The 27397-nt window shown below is 39.7% G+C and overlaps 1 protein-coding gene across 1 annotated transcript; it reads right to left on the bottom strand.

Annotated features, from left to right (window-relative positions):
- Positions 1-30: 30 nt before the first annotated feature.
- Positions 31-27397, bottom strand: arhgef19 (Rho guanine nucleotide exchange factor (GEF) 19). The gene is made up of 16 exons (XM_057829307.1): positions 27119-27397; positions 12544-13218; positions 11988-12470; positions 11594-11726; positions 10258-10343; positions 9930-10186; positions 9699-9859; positions 9469-9621; positions 5942-6071; positions 5718-5792; positions 4714-4803; positions 4438-4601; positions 4107-4265; positions 3721-3800; positions 3552-3656; positions 31-705 (listed from the first exon to the last, which is right to left on the bottom strand). The coding sequence occupies exons 2-16, from the start codon at positions 13199-13201 to the stop codon at positions 551-553; spliced, it is 2889 nt and encodes a 962-aa protein (XP_057685290.1). The 5' UTR covers positions 13202-13218; positions 27119-27397; the 3' UTR covers positions 31-550.

Below are 27397 nucleotides of genomic sequence, written 5' to 3'. Positions count from 1 at the left end.
TATAAATCCCAAATGGGTTTCAAATCTGGTTCTCTCCAAAGGCAGCACAAAGCTGATGAAAGTGAGCTCCACAGTTATCAGGTAAGTTATTGCCAAAGGCAAAAGGAGTAAGGCTAGGGCTAAGTTCACGCAACTTAACATTCCAAATAAGCACAAATCCAAATCTTAAGTAAGATGAATTTAAAGTCCCATGTCAGTGCAGCTTAACTTTTCCAGTTCTGCTTACTGAGAACAACAAAATTTTTATAATTCAAGTTAGCAAAACTCATCAAGTGAACAAAGATGAGTTCAAATAATAAAAATGAACAAATCACAGACAAAAAGTGAAGGTGTGCTTACTTAAAATTTTAAGTTAGCATTATTGGAAGTTGTATTTTTTACAATGTACCTGCACACAATGATTTATCACAAAGTATCATGTTCTAGGAAGTGTTAAGAGCTTTGTTACATTAGTAATTTCAGAAATGTATATACAGCATGCAACCGGAGAACACTCGCACAAGCCCCCCCGACCCCCAATGGCCAATAGTTAGCAATGTTTAATAATTGGCTAGTCTTCTCCTTCCAGTTTTTGCGTGACACATTTGATGCGAATATTTTCTCGAAGGTTACGGAGACGTGCGCTGCGACTCGTGATTTCCTCTACATAGGATTTGGGGAACCAGCCCCATTCTCCGTCAGATAGCCGGATGCCTTCCACCCAACCTGAAAGAAAAAATAATACATTACCATTAAATAGAGGAAGTCATTATTAATTTGGGGGAAATGTTTTCTCACTTATGATCATTGAAGAAAAAAAATACTTTAAAAAAATTCTACTCATGTCTATTTCAGCTGGCTCATAGACAATAGAGGGCACGGTGTCCTCGTGGTTGGCACAACAGGGTGTGAAGCTGAGCTCCCATGGTCAGGGTTGTACATTTGTACAGTAGATAAGTTATGCTCGTTTAGACGGACAGTGACACATCGTGATACAAGAATTTTTAAGTGTTCTCTATCTGGCAAACTGCTGCTTTTTATAAAGTGATTTATGATCTTAAGGTGCCAATGTATTCTATTTTATACAAGTAAATAAAAAAAAGTCAATGTATTTTCTAGGGCTGTCAAAATGAACGCGTCAACGGGCGGTAATTCATTTTTTAAATTAATCACATTAAAATATTTGACGCAATTAAAACACATGCCCCGCTCAAAAAGAATAAAATGACAGCACAGTGTCAATCACACTTGTTACTTATGTTTTTTTGTCTCTCTCTGCTGGCGCTTTGGTGCGACTGATTTTATGGGTTTAAGCACCGTGAGCATGGTGTAATTATTGATATCATCAATGGCGAGCTACTAGTTTATTTTTTTGGTTGAAAATTTACAAATTTTATTAAAACTAAAACATTAAGAGGGGTTTTAATAAAATTTCTATAACTTGTACTAACATTTATCTTTTAAGAACTACAAGTCTTTCTATCCATGGATCGCTTTAACAGAATGTTAATGTTAATGCCATCTTGTTGATTTATTGTTATAATTAACAAATACAGTACTTATGTACAGTATGTTGAATGTATATATCCGTCTTGTGTCTTAGCTTTCCATTCCAACAATAATTTACAGAAAAATATGGCATATTTTATAGATGGTTTGAATAGCGATTAATTACGATTAATTAATTTTTAAGCTGTCATTAACTCGATTAAAAATTTAAATCTTTTGACAGCCCTAGTATTTTCTTATTTTTACTGAAATGTGACAAAAATCTTTGCTCTTTTACATGTGTATGTTGACACGCGATTCCTGCAGTGCATCCAGTAGACTATCTAGCCCAGGGGTGTCAAACCAGTCCTCAAAGGGCTGCACTGGTATGGCGTTATATTTGTGCCACTACTTTGAGCGCGCAACAATAGATTTTGAGCACAGAAAATAATATTGAGAAAAAAAAAAAAGAAAAAAAAAAGACTTTGCTCCATAATTGTGTTTGCATGTTAGTTTAACAAGCTCAATTCCCCCCTCCCATTCTCGCTCAATCTCTCAACGCCTGGAAACAACATACAACAGTATTTATTATTATGATTATTGTCTCATGTTATAGAACTTCTTGTTCTATTGCGTTGTTTCCAAAGAAGGCATCCTTCTCCCATCCAAATCTGTCTCCTTTGCTTTCTCCATGTAAACGTAACAAGTGATCTAATTGGAGGGCAAACAGCCAATCGGTGTACTTCCGCCAGCTTAAGTGGTTGCCTTCGTGGCACATTTGTAGTGTGTGTGCCAAACTGAGAGCATAGAGAAAACAAACCGGCGAGCGCAGGGGTAGAGAGATTGAAGGAAAGCAGGAAGGGGGAATTGAGCGGGTAAAACCAACATGCAAACACAATTATGGAGCACAGCGAATATATGTATATACAGTGGTACCTCTACATACGATCACTTCGACACACGATCTTTTCGACATCCGACGTAAAATTTGAGCCGCCATTTGTTTCTACATCCGACGAGTTGCTCGAAATACGACGACATGACAGCACTGCAAACGAACGCACGGTGGATTTTCTTGTGTGAGAAATCAACACAGTTTTCAAAAAAAGTTGATAAAGTTGGAGAAACAAGGAAAAAAGTGATGCTTACCTTTGAAATGAAGATGCAAGTTATAGAAAAATATGAGCTTGGGGTGCGCGTCCCTGAACTGGCTCAACAATACAGCTCCATTGTCCTCTTCCGACCACCGTTCGCCACTATTTATAAGTTAAGGTGACAATTATTATTGTGGTAACATTGCCAAGGAAATCGCCAGCTTCGTCACGTTTTTATCATTTATTTAAGAACTTATCCAACACAAAACGCCCATTGTCTTAAGCAGTTGACTGCTCTCAAGAAAACGAAAGTATTATCTCTACCGCACCGACCTATCTCACTGAGACGTCAGCATTCGCGGTGCGTTCAGGGACAGTAAAAAGTGTCCGCCATATTAGAATCCGATTCGTTACATTATTTACAGGAATAATTATTAATTCTTCTTATTATTATTATATTATTCTGAATTATTTATTTATAACTTATTTGTTTTTCTATGTTTAATTGCCATTTGTAACAGTGCCAGCAGTATTTATTAAGAATTTAGTGTATGTTTTTAGGCTTTGGAACAAATTAATGGAATTATAATGTATTCCTATGGGAAAATCCTGCTCGACATACGACCAGTTCGACTTACAAACAAGGTCCTGGAACGAATTAAATTCGTATGTAGAGGTACCACTGTATACATATTTGTACTCAATATTATTTTCTGTGCTCAAAATCTATTATTGCTTGCTCATCATCTTTGATTACTCACTCAATATATTTTTCTGTGCTCGAAATCTATTTTCTGTGCTCTATCATTGCTCGCTTAGAATAGTGGCACAAAAATAACGGCATAGTATGGCGTAACCTCATTGGTTGAACTGTCTGTGCTGGATCTGTTGGAACAAAGACCAGGACCCACTGCGGCCCTTTGTGGAATCGGTTTGACACCCCTGATCTAGCCGTTGACAAAGCGAAACATTTCAAACAAGTTTTCTCACCGTCACTCGTGATAGTCTTGGCGTGAAGAATGTCTGCCTTTTCCAGTGTTAACTCATCATGTTCTTGTGCCTGATAGCTTCGAATGCATTGTACCTGAGACATGTCTGAAAGGAGGGAAGGAAATTTGAGAATTTGCATGTTTCAGAGTGACTTAAACTGTGTAGTCACCATAGTTCTCGCTTGCTTGCTCGATGTCTTCTTGAGGATTAGAGGGAAACATTGCTGCAATCCATCGTTGCTTCCCGCTCCTTGATGTAGACAAATTTAAAAAATGCAAACACTTAGACCAAATTGTTCATGGAAGCATCTAGTTACAGTTTTGTTCAAAATTATTCAATTCCCACTGCAGTATACCTTCATTTTCTTATATCATTCATGAATCAAATAAGGTCTTAAGTATAGTATAGAAAAGGGCAATTGTTCATTTTACAATTTTTAATTTTATCTGATTATTTAAGTTAAAATATAAATGTTATACCAAAACACTATACTGCAGTTGGGATTGACCCCTTTCGAACTGTGTACTTTATTGTATGCATCCCTTCAGTACTCACTCAGTGTGTGATTTGAGCAGAATCTGATGTTTGAGCTGCTGTCCTTCACATAACTGAAGGTGGAAGATGAAGCCTGAGATTCCCTTCAGCTTCTGACTCAAATCCTTCACTTTTAGCTCACCTATTTTGGCGTGGACAAATACCAAGAACCTCCATGTGCTACAACACAATCATACACAGTTTGGATACAATTTACAAATCTGACAACTGAGGACAGACATTCTCCATTCCTTCTAATTTAAATTCCATTCTCATGAACAGATAAGGTTTCCCATAAATGGTAACATGGGAAACAATTTCATTAAGAAAAATCAAGAGTCCTGTTACATACTCTTTCCTCCTGGAGAGCAGAAGGCAGTCATTGAACAAGTGCAAATACACTGGCTTGGTGGGCAACTTGAACTTGGATCCAGAAATACTCATGGTCTGCGTGTCCACCTCGAGAAGTTCACCGTGCTTCACCAGCCAGCGGGATTGAGAAATCAGAGGAAAGATCTAGAAGGAAAGGAATTATCACATATGGTCAGAATGGACAGAAAATATTTTTATCCTTTTAAAAATATCAAGGAAGACACTGGCAATCAACAGAACGCAAAAGGCATGTCACCTTGCCCTCAAAATGAATTTTCTTATTGAGGTGGATGAGTTCCTCCATCCTCTTCATGGACTGCACACTGGAGTTGCACTCCTTAATGATCTAAGACAAGGCAATAGCTAGAGTTAGGATTGTCTGGTAGGCTTTTTGTTCACATGATAGTTAGTGCAACGCAGAAATAAAAAGTTTAAAGACGCTGCATATCTTTTTGTGTTAATATCTCATGATACAATGTGGACCCCAGTGGCTCAAGTCCAATGCAGCTTACAGAGTATATGAATGAATGCAGTTTTCTTGTAAAAATTTGGTGGGTGAGGCTTATAGTCAGCTGATAGCCCCCCCCCCCCCCCCAAAAAACGTATTTTTTATCGTTTTAGGTGAAATGTAACTGATTGTGTTAATGTGTATATAATTCCGTATTAAAACGATCAAAGGTCCTTCAATCGCATTGAATCAAAACAGAATTGTGGCAGATTTAGTAATATCGGCAAAAAACGAACCATTGTCCAAAGAATCGACATCTCATCCAACAAACATACTAGAATAATTGGTGATTTACATCCCTATCGCATTTCACATGTCCAGGTTCCTTTAAATTTTGGGGGACAAAATGCCACCATTTAGGACGAGTGTGAGCCCTGGCTTCGTTGGTCTGTTTTAAGATTGTGATTTTTTTTTTCTGCTTTGATCAGTAATGGAACGAATTCGCAAGAAGGGGGTTTAATATTATCATGATAAAATTAATAAAATAAATAAATAAAAATAATATTATAAAGGGGTTTTAGTATTTGTGGCATGAGTATTCCACCATTTATTTCACAGCCTGCATATTTTTCTTATTGCAAGAAATCTAATCAAGTGTAATTTTCTTAATGCATAGACAGATAATTTCACTTGTTTCTATCTCTGGCTGTGTCCTGTCAAAATGTTATACTATATGGCCCTCGTGATGAATAAGCGGCTGATGATTGAATGTCTTAAATGTCTTATATTTGCGGGTCAATTTTGCAGTGTACCTTTTTTAGCTCATTGAAAGCCTTGGTCGCTGTGTCCTCATCTCTGGAGCCTGGTGTAGTCCTCTTTAAGATGTTCTACAAACATTATGACATTCTTTTAGATGCAACCCATCAAGATCTCAAGTCGAGGATTGAGAGTAGAGAATCCCAATCTTGGCCAGTTTATGTTTATATGATTGGCTTTTAAAAAACGATATAGATTGGGTGTAGTGTTTCAAGTGTACCTCCACCAGCATCTTAAGACGAGTTATCCTCTGGAATGGGAGGATTAGAAAGGAGGTCAAAGGTAGTCTTTGGCAGACGCTGTCCTCCTCCAGACGGGCCAAGGTGGTGGAGAAGCGAGCCTTCTCCTGCCTTTTGACATAAGATGAGAAATGTTGAATTATTCCAGGAAAACTGCAGGCTACATCTACACTAGGACGGATAATGGCCTTAAACGTGTAATTAGTTAGACTATACGGCATGTCGGCCACACTAGTATACCACTTCTCTGGATCGGTTGCTACACGGATAATGTAGGCGGGTAATATTACCCACGCCTTAATATGGACTGCAATCCCTGTACAACAATCGGACACTAAGGAAGTGACATCATGGAGCGTGCCATTGCTACTTTTAGTGCGGCATGACGGCATTGTAAACAATAAATGGTAAATGGTAAATGGACAGTACTTATATAGCGCATTTATCTGCATGGTTACCATGCCCAAAGCGCTTTACATTAGCACACATTTACGCATTCACGCACACATTCACACACCAATGGGGCTGCTGCCATGCAAAGCGCTGTCAGCCCATTGGAGGCAAATCAGGGTTCAGTGCCTTGCCCAAGGGCACTTCGACGGTGGACAGTTGTAGCCGGAAATCGAACCACTGACCCTTCGGTCCAAGGACAACTCCAGCTACCAACAATAGAGGTGGACGATCACGACTTGGCGTTCCTGCTCCTCTTTTCTTTTCCACGGGCGGGCTGGCTCGACTTGAACGAACTGTGATGAGCTGATAATGCATTCACACATTTTTCTAGAACCTTCAAACGTACGTCGCAATAATACTAGTATGCTTCAATTCAGTGCCCATTTGTGGTCCTCCCATCGCGGATTAGTTCATCGTCTCCAATCAGCCAGCAGCGGGGCTGGCCCCTCCAAACACAATGCCGGCCGAACTAGAGTATACAGAAAGGCGTAGAGGAAAACTAAACCTCGAAAAATGAACTGCATAGTACCCCAAGTCACAGAGGCGCTAGATCAGTTTCATTTTGTTGACATTTCCACCTGTCAAAACTGTTGCCACTTCCAGGAGCGCTGCTGTTATGCACAAACCCTCCTTGCTGGAGTTTCCACTTCCAGGAAATATGCGCAACGCCACACCATGTTTCTGTTTGTTATTTTCCAAGTGGTTAGAGAGTAACTGAGCATCGATTGTAACATCCCAAGTAACGATGTCAGGCTTTTGTTGTGGTTTTGTAAAGATTTATTTCAATCACAAATCAGGTACAGCTCATTAAAGCCCTGCATGCCCTCCCTTCACTCACTGTCGCTCCTGCATGATGCGTTCAATTGCGATCATGAAAAAAACAGTGATCACAAGACTGAGTTCCCGAGCCCTGGTCTTGAAGGTGTAGTAAATTTCCCGCCGGCGAGTAATGCGTTTCCGGTTCAGAGGTAAAGCGCGCAACGATGATGTAACACATGAGGCTTCTCCTTTCTACGTATGCATAGTTTGCGCAAATGCAGGCGTACCTTGCAGAAGCAGGGGGGCCTTAAACGCACCTTAAATAAAGTGTGGTCAGGTATAAAATTACGGTAGTCAGCAAAATGCCCTTGAGAAAATTATCTGTCCTAGTGTAGTCTGCCTGAGGCACGTCTACACTGGTGGTGGATAGCAACATCAGGAAAACACGAAAATCTGGAAAAAATATCAAGGGTTGAAGGAAGAGTTGGAGAAAATGTGGGGAGTGAAGGCAACAATGGTGCCAGTAGTGATCGGGACACTAGAGGCAGTAACCCCCAAGCTGGGTGCATGGCTCCAACAGATACCAGGACGTCTCCGTTCAGAAGAATGCAATCCCAGAGACAGCTAAGATCCTGCGCAGAACCCTCAAGCTCCCAGGCCTCTGGTAGAGGACCCGCGCTTGAAAGGAGAGACCATACCGCCCGGGTGGGCGAGACGATAATTTTTATATATACAGTGTATCACAAAAGTGTGTACACACCTCGCATTACTGCAGATATTTAAGTATATCTTTTCATGGGACAACGCTGACAAAATGACACTTTGACACAATGAAAGTCTGTGTGGAGCTTATATAATAGAATTAATTTATTTTCTCGTTACAGGAGTGCTCTCAGCATTGCTGCAGAGATTGAACCATGTACTTTGTACTAAGGTCTGTTGAGACGGGCGGGCTTTCTTGTGTACCGTCTTCAGAAGAGGCTTCCTCCTGGAGTGACAGCCATGCACACCAATTTGATGTAGAGTGCGGCATATGGTCCGAGCACTAACAGCCCCCACCTCTTCAATCTCTCCAGCAATGCTGACAGCACTCCTATAACGAGTCATATGACATTTTGGAGGGAAAATGACAAACAGTACACAAGTTTGGACATTTAGGGAAGTACGTAGTGTCTAAGGGGTGTACTCACTTTTGTTGCCAGGGGTTTAGATATTAATGGCTATAGTTTGAGTTATTTTGAGGCGAAAATAAATTAACTCTATTATATAAGCTGAACACAGACTACTTTTCATTGTGTCAAAGTGTCATTTTGTCAGTGTTGTCCCATGAAAAGATATACTTAAATATCTGCAGAAATGTGAGGGGTGTACTCACTTTTGTAATATATATACATATACACAGTATTTATTTATTATTATTTTTTTTTAAATCGTCGTCTCGCCCACCCGGGCGGTATGGTCTCTCCTTTCAAGCTCGGGTCCTCTACCAGAGGCCTGGGAGTTTGAGGGTTTCGCGCAGGATCTTAGCTGTCCCTAGGATATCCCTCTTCTGAACGGAGATGTCGGATGTTGTTTCTGGTATCTGTTGGAGCCATGCACGCATGAATGCAAGAGAAATTGAAAAAAAAAAAAAAAAACGTTTAAAAGGGTAAATACATGAAAAAGAAAAACTCAACCACTCCTTGATGTCTGTGATTGCTGCATCGCGACCCATATTATATTACCATATTTCACCCATAAAATCCCCAAAAATCCAGCTGTGGCCATTCACAGCTGTGTCTTGACACTCAGTGACACATGCTACATGGAGTTTTTTTATGGAAACAAGGTAAGCACGCGATAATATCTTGTTAAAGTCATGGCGTCTTTAATTCTGCTCTTTCATGCCCTCGCCTCCAGATAGGGTTTTGCTGTTTAAAATCAATAAAGAAATAAAAATGCCCTCCTGTTCAAAATTTTTCTTTGCCCAGAAAATTGAGATTTTAAGCTTTCCAAGTATGTATCACTCGTGCATATCGGACAATTTTGAAATTTGGCCAAATTGTGGGTCTCAGTGCGGAACTTTAAGTCACCTGAGTGTTTGTTTTTGGTCACTATTATGACAGGTGGGTTGAAATGGGTTAAGAAATCATTCAACTTTCTGGTTCAATCATGCTGTAAATCATGCCATGAATTAATTCCAGCAAAAAAAAAAAAAACCTAAAAAAAACTAAAATATTTATCATGAGTTTAATCAGGGAATTAGCACTCATGAAGGAGAAGATGTGACTTCAGCAACAAGAAAAAAAATACTCACAAGAGACGCTGATAGGTCTGCTCTTGGTAAGCCTGGTTTGTTACATAAGGTAAGTAGACCCGGCGCAGAGCCGGGCAGTGATCAAGAACGATGTCACACACGTCAAAGCGCAGGATGTCTTGCTCCAGCCTGTGCTCCAAGTCTTGAAGGAACCTAAAAGTAATTAGGAGCGCTGGATTCACCGTCATGACAAACATGTTTAAACACAGATGAGCACCTTATCACTTCACCTCTCACTGACATCTTTGACTTCAGGCAGCTTGGAGAAGAGCCACTGTTTATCCTGAGCACCAAGACATTCGGAGAGCTCCTGTGACAGCATGAAGTGATCCACAGCAATTGTCAAACTTCGTATGTATGAGGCCTCAGATGTCACAAGCTCAAATTTGGCCTAAAGAGATGAAGGAACAGTCTTTTTACAAGTGGTCCCAGGACACAGGACAAAAGCCCATTTATGCAACCTCTTGTAATTTTCTCTGCTCATTGCTGAAGCTGTCTAGCTGACCACTAGAGCGCACATCCGGGATATCCTGCCATAGAGCAAAAGCGGAACCTCGTGATGAGCAAAAGGAACTGGAAGGAGATAGACTGGATGGAGACAGGGTCCCGTCAGAACCCTCGTCCCTAAGGCCCTCCTCCTCGGTGCCCAACTCTTTGCCCTGTTGCCTTTGGATCTCCCTGTTAATGGCTACGTCGCTGTATTCTTGATACAGGATTGCTACGGGGAACACAGAAAAACTTTTCAAGTAGCAGCCGTTGATGATGTTGTTAGTAACCATTTTAACTTACAACTCGGCAAGAACCTTGATAGACGATTGGAGCAAGCGACAGCAGGCGCTGTGCAGGAATCTTCGTCAATGGACTTCTTTCTAATTCTGCCATGAAGGTGGTCACATTAGTGCAGTAAAACACAATCTTGTCCCAAATTTCTTGGTATGTTGGAGCATTACAGAAATAAAATGTACAAGTTGTTTTTCAGCGAATAGCTGAGAATACGTTCATAAAATAATGCAAAAAATTGAATTAAAGAATACTGAACTGCAAATCAGCAGAGGTTCACGTTATACCGTGTATCACAAAAGTGAGTACACCCCTCGCATTTCTGCAGATAGGTATATCTTTTCATGGGACAACACTAACAAAACGACACTTTGACACAATGAAAAGTAGTCTGTGTGCAGCTTATATGATAGAGTTAATTAATTTTCCCCTCAAAATAACTCAAAATATAGCCATTAATATCAAAACCCCTGGCAACAAAAGTGAGTACACCGCATAGAAACTACGTACATCCCTAAATGTCCAAATTGAGTACTACTTGTCATTTTCCCTCCAAAATGTCATGTGACTCGTGACAGGAGTGCTGTCAGCATTGCTGCAGAGATTGAAGAGGTTGGGGGGGGGGGGGGGGGTCAACCCGTTAGTGCTCAGACCATACGCCACACTCTACTCAAATTGGTGTGCATGGCTGTCACCCCCAGGAGGAAGTCTCTTCTGAAGACGGTACACAAGAAAGCCCGCAAACAGTTTGATGAAGACATGTCAACAAAGCACATGGATTACTGGAACCATGTCCTATGGTCTGATGAGACGGGCGGGCTTCCTTCTGGATTTACAGCCATGCACACCAATTTGATGTAGAGTGCGGCATTTGGTCTGAGCACTAACAGGCTGACCCCCCACCTTTTCAATCTCTGCAGCAATGCTGACAGCACTCCTGTAACGAGTTACATGCCATTTTGGAGGGAAAATGAAAAGCAGTACTCAATTTGGACTTTTAGGGATGTACGTAGTTTCTATGCGGCGTACTCACTTTTGTTGCCAGGGGTTTAGATATTAATAGCTATATTTTGAGTTATTTTAAGTGGAAAATAAGTTAACTCTATTATATAAGCTTCACACAGACTACTTTTCATTGTGTCAAAGTGTCATTTTGTCAGTGTTCTCTGATGAAAAGATATACTTAAATATCTGCAGAAATGCGAGGGGTGTACTCACTGTTGTGATACACTGTATTCAATAAGTTCTACCATCGTTTAAGCATCATGTATAGCCATCTTATGAGAAATAATAATCAAACAAGTCTATGCAAAAATGCTGTTGTTTTGCGTGCTAAAATATTCACCCGAGCTTGGTGCTCCACCAATGTGTTCCCACTCCATTGTCACTGCTAGGCAGTGGTGGTGCAGGTCCTACAGGACTGTGGGGGGCGCTATCACTGTAGACTCCTGAACCCCGTTGCTTTGAGTTGGGCTTATCTAAAAAATGTGCAAAAGCAATTAAGAAAAAAATTCAATGGAACTATGTACATCTATAGCATTTTCATGACATTTTACTTTACGCCACACGCCAGGTTAATCGCTCTATTACATCTGCCTTGGCTCAGTTTCTTTTTACATCTGAAAAAAATTATTGTATTTCCTTATTTTATGTATTACATATTGTATTGCAATTTTAATGGAAAATAATTTGTTCAATTGATGTCCCATCCTTTTCAAGGATACTTTAGAAATACTCACAGTCTGGGCTCAGACTGCTTGAATTCTGTCGGTCCCTGGAGGCGACTCGAGCCGACAGTGACTTTCCCAGCTTCAATGTGAAGGAATTCTTCCTTTGGGACAGCTGGAGTCTAGAAATCAGTTCTGAGGCTGAGAAGCGTCGACGCTCGTGGTCTACCTGACGACTGCGTGGCATGATGCTGCCCCCCGTTGTAACCATTGATGTGTCCAAACTGTCTTCTCTCACGCCTGGTAGTGAGTCCTCAAAAATCTGCAGCCGTTCTGTTGGTACTTGGAGAATATCATCTGGGCTGAGGTTCTTGAGGTCCGGGGTAGCATCTGTAGATGAAGAACTGGTATTTGTCTCTTGTGAGGATTGCCCACTGAGGTCTTCACCCAGGAAAGGTGTGAGAGTTCCAGGGAAAAGGAAGTCAGTATCCAGGACAGGACTGCTGAGAGAGTCATCACTGAGGCTGTCTGGAGAATAAACCTGCATCTTACGGCCTGTAAACAATAACATGACATAATGTATGTCGATAGGATGCCTAATAAATGTGATGCGGAAGAGCATACTCACGGATGGACTTTTCTTTAAGCGAACTTTGAGATGTCCGCCGCTGCGGCAGGTAGAAATCGAAGCTTTGAAACTCTGAACCCTCAGGTGGGGATGGCGTGCAAGGTATCTGGGAGTCCCAGGAGTCTCTGTTCGCATGAAGCGTGGAGAGTGGCAAGGCCAAAGGGAGACTAGGAGGTACATGGTGAGGACGAAATACTGATGCAACATTTTGTACTCCTCCATCAGTCTTATCTAGCGGAGATGAACACTTGACGTCGCCCATGCTCGTCAGACAACAATTTGAAATTATCGGATCATCTTCCTTGCATGTTCCGAGGTAGTTGTGTGCCCAGTCAATCAGCTCACTTTGTGGGTTTTCGAAGGTGTCAATGGCTAGGGTTTGAGTGGCACAATGTTGTTCATACGAAGAACCGTGTCCATTTAGTTTAGCACTTGCTAGGGGCTGATGATTGATGAAGGCCAAGGTCTCCTGCTGGCACACAGCCACATGTTTGTGGGGACACTGGTGGGAGAGAAGCTTGTCATCCTGGGGCTCTGTGATCAAATCCGCTGATTCGCCCGGCCCGGGGAGCCACATGCTGAGACAGTCTCCTCTGCAGTGCAACGTGTGTTGGTGGGCCTGGAAATCAGGAAAAGGAGATCCATACCAGGGAAGCATGGCTGCTCAAACACAAGCTGAGGAAGAAAGACAGGAAATATATTAGGATTTGGATTAGGTACACTGCTGGCCAAAAGTATTGGCAATCCTGAGATTCTGTCAATTAATGCTCAATTTCTCCCAGATAATGATTGCAATTACAAATGCTTTGGTAGTAATATCTTCATTTATTTTGCTTGCAATGAAAAAACACAAAAGAGAACGGAAAAGAAATTAAATCATTATCATTTTACAGAGGCCGGCAAAAGTATTGGCACCCTTTGAAAAATCATGTGATGCTTCTCTAATTTGTGTAATTAACAGCACCTGTTACTTATCTGTGGCACATAACAGGTGGTGGCAATAACCAAATCATACTTGCAGCCAGTTAAAATGGATTAAAGTTTACTTAACCTCTGTTCCGTGTCCTTGTGTGTACCACATTGAGCACGGAGAAAAGAAAATACCAAAGAACTGTCTGAGGACCTGAGAAGCAAAATTGTGAGAAAGCATGGCAATCTCAAAGCTACAAGTCCATCTCCAAAGACCTGAATGTTGTCTACCGTGCGCAGATTCATCAATAAGTGCAAAGCCCATGGCACTGTGGCTAACCTCCCTAGATGTGGATGGAAAAGAAAAACTGACGAGAGATTTCAACGAAAGACTGTGCGGATGGTGGATAAAGAACCTAGACTAACATTCAAACGAGTTCAAGCTTTTCTGCAGTCCGAGGGTACAACAGTGTCAACCCGTACTATCCGTCGGCGTCCGAATGAAAAGGGACTCTATGGTAGGACACCCAGGAAGACCCCACTTCTGACCAAGACTCGTATAAAAGCCAGGCTGGAGTTTGCCAAAACTTACCTGAGAAAGCCAAAGCCAAAGCCGTTTTGGAAGAACGTTCTCTGGTCAGATTAGACAAAAGTAGAGCTTTTTGGAAAAAAGCATCAACATAGATTTTACAGGGAAAAAAACGAGGCCTTCAAAGAAAAAAACACTGTCCCCACAGTCAAACATGGCAGAGGTTCCCTGATGTTTTGCGATTGCTTTGCTGCCTCTGGTACTGGACTGCTTGACCGTATGCATGGCATTATGGAATCTGAAGACTACCAACCAATTTTGCAGCATAATATAGGGCCCAGTGTGAGAAAGCTGGGTCTCCCTCAGAGGTCACGGGTCTTCTAGCAGGACAATGGCCTAAAACACACTTCAAAAAGCACTAGAAAATGGTTTGAGAGAAAGCACTGGAGACTTCTAAAGTGGCCAGCACTGAGTCCAGACCTGAATCCCATAGAACACCTGTGAAGAGATCTGAAAATGGCAGTTCGGAAAAGGCACCCTTCAAATCTCAGAGACATGGAGCAGTTGGCCAAAGAAGAAAGGTCTAAAATCCCAGCATAGCATTGCAAGAAACTCATTGATGGATACCGGAAGTGGTTGTTCGCAGTTATTTTGTCTAAAGGTTGTGATACCATGTAGCCTATTCGGCTGAGGGTGCCAATGCTTTTCTCCGGCCCATATTTAGAGTTTTGTGTCAAATGATTTAATCTTGTTTCATTCTCTTTTGTGTTTTTTCATTGCAAGCATAATAAATGAATATATTACTACCAAAGCATTTGTAATTGCAATCATTTTCTGGGAGAAATTGAGCATTATATAACAGAATTGCAGGGGTGCCAATACTTTTGGCCAGCAGTGTATGCGCACAGCAAAGCACATGTGCTTTTTTTCATGAGTGTCTTTTTCTTTGTTTGTTTTTGTTTGTTTCTTTTCATGTTCTCCCAAAGCCAGACTCTCTGCCCAAAGGTTCACTGAAAACTCTTATTGTCCACTGCAGTGGATGCGAGTGTTGCAATGTAACCATTATATACTATGCTCCTACACAGGGAAATCATAATGACGAACTGAAATGTAAATGTAGTGAAATGTTTTATCTATTTATTTTTGATTTAAGACTTAACTTTCAGACTGCCTCAGAGAAGACTAGCAGGACTTTTGGTGTGTGGCTCCGTTAAAGGAAGCTGCATGCAGAGGACACACACAGCATGTTGATGTTAACTGGGTTAGCACATATATTTTTGATCAGTCAAAAGTTTGTGTCCCATCTCATTAATAAATATCCCATATTAAGGTATGGACACATGCATCTTATAGTCAGGTTTAGTACTGTATTTGAGAATTTTTTTTTCTAAAATTTTGATAAGTTTGGGTTGTAAAGCTTACTGTCAAGACGCGCTCTATGGTGCGGAAATTACGGCATTTCCCAAAACTATTGTTAAAAAATCTTTTTAATCTGAACACTTCTTTACTAAAGTGAACCATCCACCTCACTGGTGAAGCCTATGAATGTAAATGGATGATGGCAGGATGATTTTTGTACACTGTAGGTGTGCCTTAGGCTGGATGCAATAAAATATCACTCTAAAATGTACAGTTGATATATACTGTACTATATAATATGTAAAATATGCAATATACCTGTATGAACTGGTGCAGGGTGTATGCTAGTTAGACACAATTCCAGACATGCATGCGTAAGTGTAACACACACATTTGAGTCTGGTCTCTTCCTACGCCATGTCTTGTAATTCTAATTAACGATCTCGTTCAATGCCCCGATGCACGCACGTAAGTTGTTGGCACAAGTTGTTATGTATTAGGTAATCATGGACAGTGTTTTATCTGGGCCAAAGAGGGGTAGGATCAACCAGATTGTTATGAACAGAATGATAAATGAGAAAAAAACAGCATTTATGACAGCATGAGGTTTATTAAAAACGATGGTACGTGTAAATTGCACATCTGTATCTGGAAGAGACTTCGGGGACAGCCACGTCCAACATCCCCACCTGCGGGTTCAGCCACATTCTGATATTCGACACGTATTACCCCAGCGTGGCGTCATAGGCAAGGCAAGGCAAATTTATTTATATAGCACAATTCAACACAAAGCAATTCAAAGTGCTTTACATCACATGAAGATCATAAAAATCACATTAAATCAATAGAACGTAAAAAAAGAAAAGACAATCGAAACAGGAAATAAAATTATACATAAAAATCGCACTTAATCACGAATAGAATTTTAAAAAAAAAAAAAATAATAATAATAATAATTGAAATCAGCAATGGAGATAAAGCACACGAGGAATAGAAAGCAAATAGCCTGAAATATAGAGGCATTTATGGATATGCTGTGATGAACAAAAGTGTGTTTAGCCCTCATTTAAAGGAGCTAACAGTTCGAGCATACTTCAGACCTTCAGGTAACTTGTTCCAGAGGTGAGAAGCATAATAACTAAATGCAGCATCACCCTGCTTAGTTCTTGTTCTTGGAACATACAGGAGACGACCTTAGGGGTCTAGATGTTTCATAGGAATGTAACAAATCAAGCATGTATTTTGGTCCAAGGCAATTACGCTAAGTGTTTTGTAGACGAGCAGTAGTATTTTATTGTCTATCCTTTGACACACTGGAAGCCAGTGTAATGATTTCAAAACCAGTATAATGTGGTCCAGTTTCCTTGTATTTGTGAGGACTCTGGCTGCAGCATTCTGTACTCGCTGCAGCTTCCTGACTGATTTTTTATCAAGACATGTAAATATACCTTTGCAATAGTCCAATCTACAGAAAATTAATGCATGCGTAAGTTTTTCCATTTCTTGTTGAGTTAGAAGCCCCTTAATTCTGGCTATATTTTTTAGGTGGTAATAAGCAGATTTAGTGACAGACTTTAGATGGCTATCAAATTTTAGGTCTGAGCAAATAATTACACCAAGATTTCTGACTTGATTTGTAGCTGTAAGTGATATTGTGCTAAGGTGCCTGCTTATCTTTGATCACTTCTGTCTTCTCCACATTTAGCTGGAGAAAATTCTGGCATATCCATTTATTGATTTGATGAATGCATTTACTTCGGGAGAGTAAAGGACTATAATCATGTGGGGACACAGAAATGTAGAGTTGTGTGTCATCTGCATAGGTGTGATAGGAGATGTCATACTGTTCCATAATCTGAGCTAGAGGAAGCAAATACGTAGATGTTAAATAATATTGGTCCAAGAATTGACCATTGAGGGTCTCCACATGGGAATTTGGTTCGTTCTGACTGATGTTTCCGATTGACACAAAGAAATCCCTATCATGGAGAAAAACGTGAGCACTAGATTGTCCTGCCAGTATTCTAGACCCGTATTTCATTGAAAATATGTGGTGCATTAAGAAACACAAAACACGACAACAGAGATCTAGCCCCTTGTCCAATTAGAGTTGTGTTTGTAGTGACTATTGGTTGAAAAAGACTTTCAAATCATTAAATTTTCTTTCTATTTACATGTACATAGTGAATGCCCAACGTCATAGCGGTTTGTATTTTTTGCCTATAGTCTTTCTTGTTTTGAATGCAAGACTTTCATCTAACCAAACGACCATATATTTCTATCCTGCACCACTAATATGAAAAATCCAAATTTTGTTTGCCTGCAGCGACAGGAAATGAAACTTCAACTTCCTCTTTATGGAATCATATGTGTTGTCAATGTGCAGCTGTTGGAAAGTCACACCTGTTCTCGGGCAGTCAGGATACTCTGCTTTAGCCCCCCCCCCCCCCCCCCCCCCCACACACACACACACACACACACATGGTAGGTAGGAAGTGCACACAAACAGTAATGTGTTCCCAGACAAGGAGTGTCTTTATGCATGTTTGAGCCTGGCAGACACCTCAAAATCGGTGGGAAGCACTTACGCTGATCTGCTCAAACGGTGCAGCTACTAGGTCATAATAGTTGAAGCCTAACTGCAAAATAACACGTGATCAGTGGCCAGCATCGTCTCTTATGGCACATTCCAGGTTAGACATCAAACTGTATTTATGCTGCATATATATAGGCTGTCTCAAAATAAAAAAAACTAGATCAAATGATATGATTCCGTTCCTTATGTTTCCACTTGTATATTCCTTATGCTCCAAGGATCAAATCACAAATTCGAAATCTTATTCTAGAGACATTTCATCTTCCCTGTGCTACAATTAGCAGACTGCTATTTTTACCCTGTAATTTCACTTTGTCTATTGGAGGCACTGATGTGTCTGCAGGGGGCAATCAATCAACCCATGGCTGGCTGCAAGTTTAACACAAAAATTGCAAGCTAAGCAGTTTGCCATTTCCTTTTGCCTCACACAGCAAAAAAAAAAAAAAAAAAAAAAAAGAAAACCTGTAGTTATTGTTCAAGTGCTATGACGTTTAGGTTGAGGCTGTGGATATATAGTTATGTACATCTTTCCTGCAATTTCAGTGAGTTATTGTCTGAGTCACAGAACACAAAACTGTGGTATATGGGTAATACATACAAAACGTTATTCATTTTTTTTATGTACTCACGCACTCTGCACCTTTACTTTGTATTTTTGTAATTTATATTGCTTCGTTATCACTGAGATGAGAATGAGAATTTTCTGACAAAGATTAAAAGGGAGAAAAAAAAAAGTTATTTTTAATGTCTAAGGATTATTTAAAGACCAAATGTGAAGTAAGGTTGGCCAACCATGTTTTTGAATAATATCAATGGCTAAACAATTATTAGCATATTTTCATTAACTTTTTTAACGCAACCCTTCCAGATTCTTTGTTTAACCCATAGCAACGCCCTTGACAACGAAAATGCTTTTCTTCGACAATCTTCGGAAATTACGTCACACCGAGAACTGCGAGGGAAGTCCGCCATACACACAGTATTGTTGCATTGCTTCTCGGTCAGATGCCACGGCGGTGTTTGGCGATGTATTGCTTGTTGTTTTCTAAAGAAAAGTTGTATGAGTGGCTGAAGGATAGCAGGGCACGTAAATGGACATCTTTTGTTTGCACTAAGCGAATGAATTTCACGCCATCATCGAATCGTGTTCTCTGCTACAAAGACTTCGAAGATGCCTGCTTCCTCAACCGGTCTGCTTATGATCAAGGATTTGCCAAAAAGTAAGTGTGATTTTTGGATAGATGACTCATGACTTTGTCAAAGCAGAGCTGCCAACTGTTGTGGAATGAACAGTAGAAGTTAGCGACGTTAGCCGAAAGCTTACTCGTGGCAATCCCCGATCATAGTTGTTGTTGCGTTCGCTAGGTTAAGCGTGTTTTAAATTGTACATCATCTACGATCTTGTCCGAAAGGGTTAAACCACTGTCAATCGGGAAAAGGGTGTGGATGTGCATATAAGAGGGTTGGCGCCGCGGTAATTCACGGTCACTTTGCCGTAAGAGACACACAACGCCGGTGAGTTTGTGCACATTTATTTGTACTTGTATTATGTATTTCCACCTTCATGCTTCAAGCATTGCATTGGTTTTGGACGGTTCGGCGTTTCTTTCACGGTGATCGCATGATAGCCTTCTAGTTTGTGTTTTACGAGAGCCGCTGACAGGTGACAGTTGACAACTAGCGTGTTGGTGTAGCGTAGCCATTGAGTCAATCTTGCAGGGAATCAGCGAGCGGCGCAGGTCATGCAGTGAATCATGGGAAATGTAGTCTCGGGACAACAGTGAAGTAATGCTTTGTAATCTGTTCGCTTGTGTGAAAAAACTACATTTCCTCACGCCATTAGACGCCACTTACTGCCGAGAGCCCCAAGCTGTGTTCGTACTGTTAGCTCCATCTCGATACCTTTGTCAACAAAAAGCTCATAACAATACACTATGCACAATCCGTTTAAGAGACGCTTGGACTGGAGAGCTATGAGTAGTAGGAGGCGAGGGGGAGATGAGTGAGAAGCAAAACTTCTTGGTCGAATGTGGCAGCAGTCCACTATTATTTTGTTTTCTTATTGTTGCCACAATAAAGTGGAGAAAGCCATCAACGACTCATCTCCTTCTTTCCCCACAACGTTTTTATATTATTATTTTATATTCACGAGAGCTGCCGGATCTGCCAAAATGAACATGAAGTCTGATTATTATTATTTTTTTTAAACAAAGTCATCAGATAGACAAAAACATAAAATTATGTGCAAATGCCTGCATCTTCAAATCATGAAAATAATAACAGCCTATATCTTACCAGTCTTGTAATCTCGATGGGCCTTGTCGCCATTCCATGTCAGGTAGTCTAGGCACATTGTTTGCATCCTGATTAGCGTCTGGCTAATACTGTACATGTTAGGTCCAACATAAAATTCCAACCTCCTCTTCTTCCTCCAACTCTTCAAAAACTTGGATCTCCTCCCTTGCGCTCGATCTATCGCTTATATCGCAGTTTGAATCATTGTTTGAATGGCTTTGTATGGCGGCCGTATGGAGCGCTGCAATCGCTGTTCTCGGTGTGACATATCACTTCCGGGTTCGTCCCCTTTCAGGCTCGAACGTCGGAAACGCGATTATTTTGTCAAATATACAACATATAAATGATTTTTTTCATGCTTTATTTGTTGGACAAAGTTTAATTACTTTAATTGTGACCCTATTTGGCATGTTATGAAATTACTTCACATTTGGTTTTTAATTATTTACTATTTACAGTACTTGTTTAATTCATGATTTTTTTTCCCTTGTCAGATTATTTGATTCTCTTAAATTAGTGCCTATTTTCTATTTTCATTATTACTGGAATACTCTAAAGGCTAAATGTCTTTATAGTTTGTTTGTTTTTTTAATCGTTATTCTTTTCTTATATACAATTGCAACATGCTAGAATGTTCTTTCCAAATGTAAAAAGAAGAATTTGGATTTTGGTCAAGGTAGTACAGAGGGTCCTGATTTACATCAGTACAGCTCAACAAGTGTTTCAAAGAAATATTTATTGGAATTTGTCATTCTTGTTAAACTACCATAGGTTATCGATACAGTAGATGAAGTGTGTTATGAATTAAAGTGGGATTTTAAAAAGTCCCTACTTTAATCTTGAATTTACCATCATTTGTGATAGAAAAAAGTGACACTACAATAAATAATTTCATACGTTTTCCCACAATACACGTGACCGGCAACGTGTACAAATCAACTGGGGGAAGAAATTAGGAAAAATGTAAAAATTAACAACTGAGCTAAAGTGGTTGTAAAAACGTGAGGACATAACATCCACTTAATTTTTAGGTGACACGGTACCATTATCGTAATGACTGCACTGTTTTATGCTTTATTTATTGATTTTTTTTTTTTTTTCTCTAATTTGAGGATTGTGTGAATGTTGAAATATTCGGTCATATCAATTTGTAATAATATTTGTAATATGTAATATTTGCTCTGAAAGTAATTTAAAAAAAAAAAAATACACATCATGGGAAGGCCAGATCGTCTCTCTATACTTCATCAACTCTATCGTGGTTTTTAATATTGCCGGACCCATCAGGACACATCATAGAGGTTTAGTTAGTCACAGTGTGGTGAGAGCTGCTTGTGTGTGTGTGATGATGGTGTTGTGTGTGCGCGTGAGATCACAACAGCATGCTAATTACATTGTTTGCACACACTAACACTCACATGCACACACGCACCATTATCATTCCGCCTGGGGAAAGCGAACTTGTGGAATTTTTCCAACATACAATATCTGCATGGGTGTTTGATTTTGCTTTTTTGACCATAGTTCAGCCTCTTTTGGTTACTTGCCATGCTAATCTGCTTAGAGCCTTCCGAATCAGCAGTCGACAATGAACTGTAAAATATACTGTATTAGTAACGGTGCTGATTCTTTAAACAATCTGATTTCAGGTTTATTTACATAAGGACAAGGCATGGGACCTCAATGACTTCCTTCCGTCCTCTGACTGATTGGTCAAAGCAAGCCATAAGTGAACTAACACACACACATTAATACAATCAGTATCTGTAGTGAGTGATGAATCTTCTTTAGATGTTAGATTTAGTATGTTTTTTTCATATTTTTGACACATTATGATTTCTCCCAAGTTGTGCATGTCAGAATCATGATCTTTTATGTTTCATTACGGAATAATAATGATGGTTGCTATAATTACCAAAAGTAATTGTAGTTGTTGGTACTTGTAGGCCCAGAGCAAATGTACACCTCACCGCTGTCTGACAAAGTGGCTGAGAAAACAAGCACCAATGTGCGCACATGCCCTTTACTTGCTAATTCCTAACGTGCAGGCAACAATACGTCCGCAGTTAATTAATCAGCCCCGATTTTCGATTCATAAAATCAAAACTCAGACTCTAGGGATCGATGTGAATACATCCCTGGAATATACACACCAAATTTCAGTGTGATCAGTCCACGAATAACAGGAATAGATCAAAAACTATATTGTACATACCACTATCATCTACAACATCAACATGAGCCTCGACTTGACAGGCCTTCAGGCTGTAAAAAAAAAAAAAAAAAAAAAAAAAACTGGAAACAGGACTAGAGCTGACATGGTGAAATTAATTCAGGTCTTGGGAGTGTAGGGGGTCTCAGAGCTTTTGCAGAGTGGGCAGGAACTGGCTTAACCAAAAAAAAACTACACAGCAAAGCCTCAGAAATGACTCACCCAGACACGTGCAACATTCTGGCGATGTATTTGGCCAACACACACAAGTAATGATCGAGTTGAGACTGTAAGGGATGGGGCACACAGGGTGTGGGGGCAACAGAAATATAAGACAGCCCGGAAAAAACAGCAACCATCTCACGAGTAAACGTGAAGAGAGCCTGGACCGTTGCCCCAATGCACCCACCCATATTACTGTCTCTTCTTCTACTGTAACAAGTCTCTTTTATGTGACGAGGGGACAATTGAACTCTTGGCAAGGTAAATTAATTTCCATGGGGTCATGTAATCCTTTAGTCAGCCTCCTCTCAAACATGTGTGCATATTAAGACGTGAAATCAATGTCAATCCATGAACATCCTAGAGTTCACCACCAAATTCATTATTTCTCATTCAGTCCAATTTTTTATTTAATTGATAATATGATTGAAGATATTCCAACTATGATTGGGTGGGTTAAAATGCATCTCGGTCTTTTACCAAATTTATTTCCTTTTCATTGCCGTAATTTTCAAATTTCTCCTCTAATCTGCTACTTTTTTATCCTACTTTGAACTCTGCGTCCTGTATTCAGCATGGCTTATTATTGAATTTTTTTACAGGTTAATGAGCTGTGTGGCGCAAATATCCCATGCTGTATAATGTGGTTATCTGCGGCTTAGTGTCCGTTGCAGTTGTTGTTTTAAAAAAAAAAAAAGAAGAAAAATGGTTTGTGCAGCTTATAGTTAGATGCACCTTATAGAAAAAAAAATAGTCTTTATTTTTAGAACTGATTATTATACTGAATATTAACTAATATATAAAAGTAAAATGCTTTGTGTAAATGTTTTTAGTGTTAATGCCTTGAAGATATATTTCATGCATTTTCTAATTCCATAAGAGAATTCACTCCACTTACTTTCAGTCCTTATTAGTTAAGAATGTCTTATAACTACGTGGAGCATGAAATATGTTTATAAAGTTTGCATGTTTTTTTTTTAAAATTTATTTATTTCCGGTACTGTTTTTTTCTCCCTCCTAACATGAGCACTGGCACTTTGGACTCAGCCCGATTATTGTTTCGACATGTTGGGACATGTTACATTTTCAAACGTAAAACACACCTGAAAAACTGACTGTCCAACAATTACTGTCCCAATACTAAACTCACTGAAGTAAAGCCAAGAAGGACACAAATACACTGACCTATTTGAGTTTGTGTCAGGATAACATTTCACTGCAAAGACTGATAATAATTAAAAAAAAAAAAAAAAAAAATTTTATTCAAACACACAGGTGTGTGCAGCTTTCGCCTCAGGCTACCGTATTTTCACGGCTCCTGCTTTAAGCAGCTCAAGTCTGCCAAATATTCACAGCTGTGCAGAAGAAATTAATGCCTAAATAGAATTTTTACTTATTTCTTTTCTCAATTATCCCCAAATCAAAGAACATTATTCAATGTCATTATCGGTGTATTGCACTAGGCGGTCCTTTCAACCGTCCAACTTCCAAGTTCATCTCCAATTTCAAGGGCTACCTTACCTCCCCTCAGTCGCCAAATCAGACCCTCAGATACTTTCAGAAATTTTTCTACATTCCTAAGATTACTTGTCCCTACATTCCTCTCAAATTGGCAGCTAAGCCGAGGCCAGAGACAATCAAAGAAACTCAATTTCACACATGTACACAGGTTGCTTTTAAGACCACTGCTTTTTAGACCACATGCCACCAAAAGAAAAAAACAACAGAAAAACTCAATCATGAAGCATAATAGTGGCAAAAACGTCAATAAAAGCATTTGAAATATTTTGGAGAAATAGGCAAAATAGACATTGTCAAATATTGTTAAATTCTAGAACGGATTTCAGCCACGCAAATGACTTTCACAATCCACTAAAACAACTTTGCTTTCTGTCAGGTCAAAGACGAGCAGTGTACCACAAGCACAACGCTATCAAAGGGCATGCGAAGCCGACTGCTTATTGATGCAAAAGAAGTTGGCGGGGTTCATGGTTCACGCCTCCAGCATTGCAAAACGTCCTAGATTTCAAATTTACTCAACTGTGCAAGTACAACAAATTACCAAAACACTGTCTAGGATTCCTACCCACAGTGAATATAGAGTCATGCTGGACCCCAAAACAAAGCCCACGATACTAGAGTGGCAGATGATACGGCAAGTGGCCTACAGACAGACAGAAGTGGGTCAGGGAAGACGGTCTTTCATCTCTATGTGTCAACTGTGTAGGGAGGTAATCATGTACAATGCTTTGCTACTTTACTGTACAGATATCTTTGAATATTTCTTTTTTTGATCAAAACTTTTGGTCCCAAAATGTAAAACTGCAGTCGCACATTGAGACTCAAATGGCCAATTTTTTTTTTTTCTTCAGATACGACATAAGTATTGTTACATTGTTGGTCTGCATATGTTGCTGCACCTTTTGTATTTGAAAGTGGTTCAGGCATTATAGCATCACTACCTACACTGTAGACATTGTGCATTGTTCAAATTAAGTTAATCGTTCTACATGCAATTCTACTTATTTTAATTTTGGTTTGATAATAAACTTTAACCGGAGGACTATTAAAATCTATGAAGACATAAGATATATTTAATATTATATATATTTAACATTTTATATTTATGTTTATGTAAAGTTCATCTGTTTTGAAGTGAGTTTAAGTTTTATATCTCAAACTAAATAATGGCAACTTTTAAGTCAAGTCACTTGTGTCCTAAGACACCACAGTTCACACTATTTGCGAGATAAATATATATTCAACAATGTCCCCGTTCATCTATCCGTGTGATGTAGTGACAGGCAAAATAAAATTAAGTGCTCTTCCATTAGATAAAAAAAGGACCTGTGAAGCCACTTTCGGGACACTTTTTATTTCATGGTAAGCAGTGAATGTAGGATCTATAAAGGTTATATTAAACAATACTACTTCATAAGGTACTGTAATTAAAAGGTAAGCACTCAAGATGTCTGTCGGCATTCACCAGCTACACTGAAAATCATTATTTCAGAAGATCGCAGCAACATACACACATTTGACATGACAGAGCATTTAATCATCAGTGTGGCAGTCACCTCAGTTTAGCCTCTCATGGCAGACTGCTGATGAATCACAGCAGCCTTAGTTTTAATTGTGCTCGCAAACGTGTTCAATGTGTCTTTATAAGCCAAACCGTCTCCCTCCTAAAGTTTGCAGCTGAGACGCAGACAGAAATCCTGCGTTGAATATCAGAGCAGCCCAGAACCATACAGTTTGTAACAAACTCTCAAGCAACATGAACATACCCCAGGCATGCACTTACCTGCCCTGCTGTACAACAACTCCTTGATGCACTAGAACCGACATTTTCTTCACACGTAGTATAATGATTATCATTATTACTACTTCTAGGGTAGCAAATTCTCCTCTCTCTCACAGCCGTAGCACTTTACACAAGTTTGACGTTTAGTGACAGTACTGTGCAAAAAGTCAACATGGGCTGTTGACAAAAGCAAACCTGAAAGATTCAATCCATTTAGATGAAACAGAGGCAACTTTGCATTTCAGTGAAAGTCCATGCAGAATCTGCAGTGAAGGTACAGCTATGGGTGCAATAAATAAAAGAATACTTGTCGCCTGATGTCTATCAAAATGTAGTGGTGCCTTAGCATACGAGTTTAAGTCATTTCGCGACCAGCCTCGCAACTCAAAACACTCACACGACATCTCAAATTATCTCATTAAAATTATCATTATTATAATTATCCCATTGAAATTAAAGTGTCAACTTCCAAAATATTAAACAAAAACGTTTGAAATGTATTTTTACTTAGAAAAACAGAACTATAACATCCCTTTATAAAAGCCTACAGTAATGACATTATTAAACAACATTTTAATAAAAGTTACATCTCTACCACATTTTTTTCTGCTACACCTAGGTCAACACTGTGCTTCTCCTTCTGGCATTAGCACCATAATATAATAATCAAGTATCAACTTTAGGGTACATTAGTAATGGTAGACATTAGGAAAAAAATATCTAGATTAATTGCGACAGCATTTGTGTTCAAATATCTGCCAAACTGCTGCCTGTTTGGAAATTTAAGTTTAATTGAACTTATCAGTGCTCTTATATTGAAATTTTGCAAGCAAGTATAATCATTAAAAAAAAAAAAAAAAAGGGCCAAACTAGCAATGGCTATAGAGACGTCCAGTCACTCGTATCTCAAGACACATGTGTACTAGTCAGTAAAGTTTGTTTCTGTTTTTGTGAACGAAACATTCAATTTAGACCAGTAAAGTAAGATTTTTGCACGAGCTTTTCTCGTCTCTGAGACAGAACAAACAACGTTTGCTCAATGACAGCGTGGTCGTCTTGTCTCTATCCGTGCCCTACAATTGACTGGCGACCAGTCCGCAGGGTCAGCCGTGGTGGTGGGTTTCTACATGCATGTGTTGAAATGAATACCTGCTGGCAGTGAGCAGCCTAGCGTGGCTGCTGGATGCAGGTCACCTGCAAGAGTGCGTCGGTCCCGCAGGCCATTCAAGGCTCGGGTCGAGGAACTCTGTTGTCCATCCATTCGATCCTTGAAGCCCCTGTCCACCCTCCTTCCTTCTTTTAGAAAGAAAGAAAGGGGGAAAAAAACGTTTTCCCGCTCCTCTTACTTACTTGGAGAAACAATGAGCGAAAGCCAATGCAGATCTCATGCCCACGTTTGCCTCTCCTCTTACTGCTTTACCCTTCTTC

Source organism: Corythoichthys intestinalis, chromosome 2, assembly GCF_030265065.1.
Source record: "Corythoichthys intestinalis isolate RoL2023-P3 chromosome 2, ASM3026506v1, whole genome shotgun sequence".
NCBI lineage: Eukaryota > Metazoa > Chordata > Actinopteri > Syngnathiformes > Syngnathidae > Corythoichthys > Corythoichthys intestinalis.
This window is presented reverse-complemented; position numbering and strand designations above follow the sequence as displayed.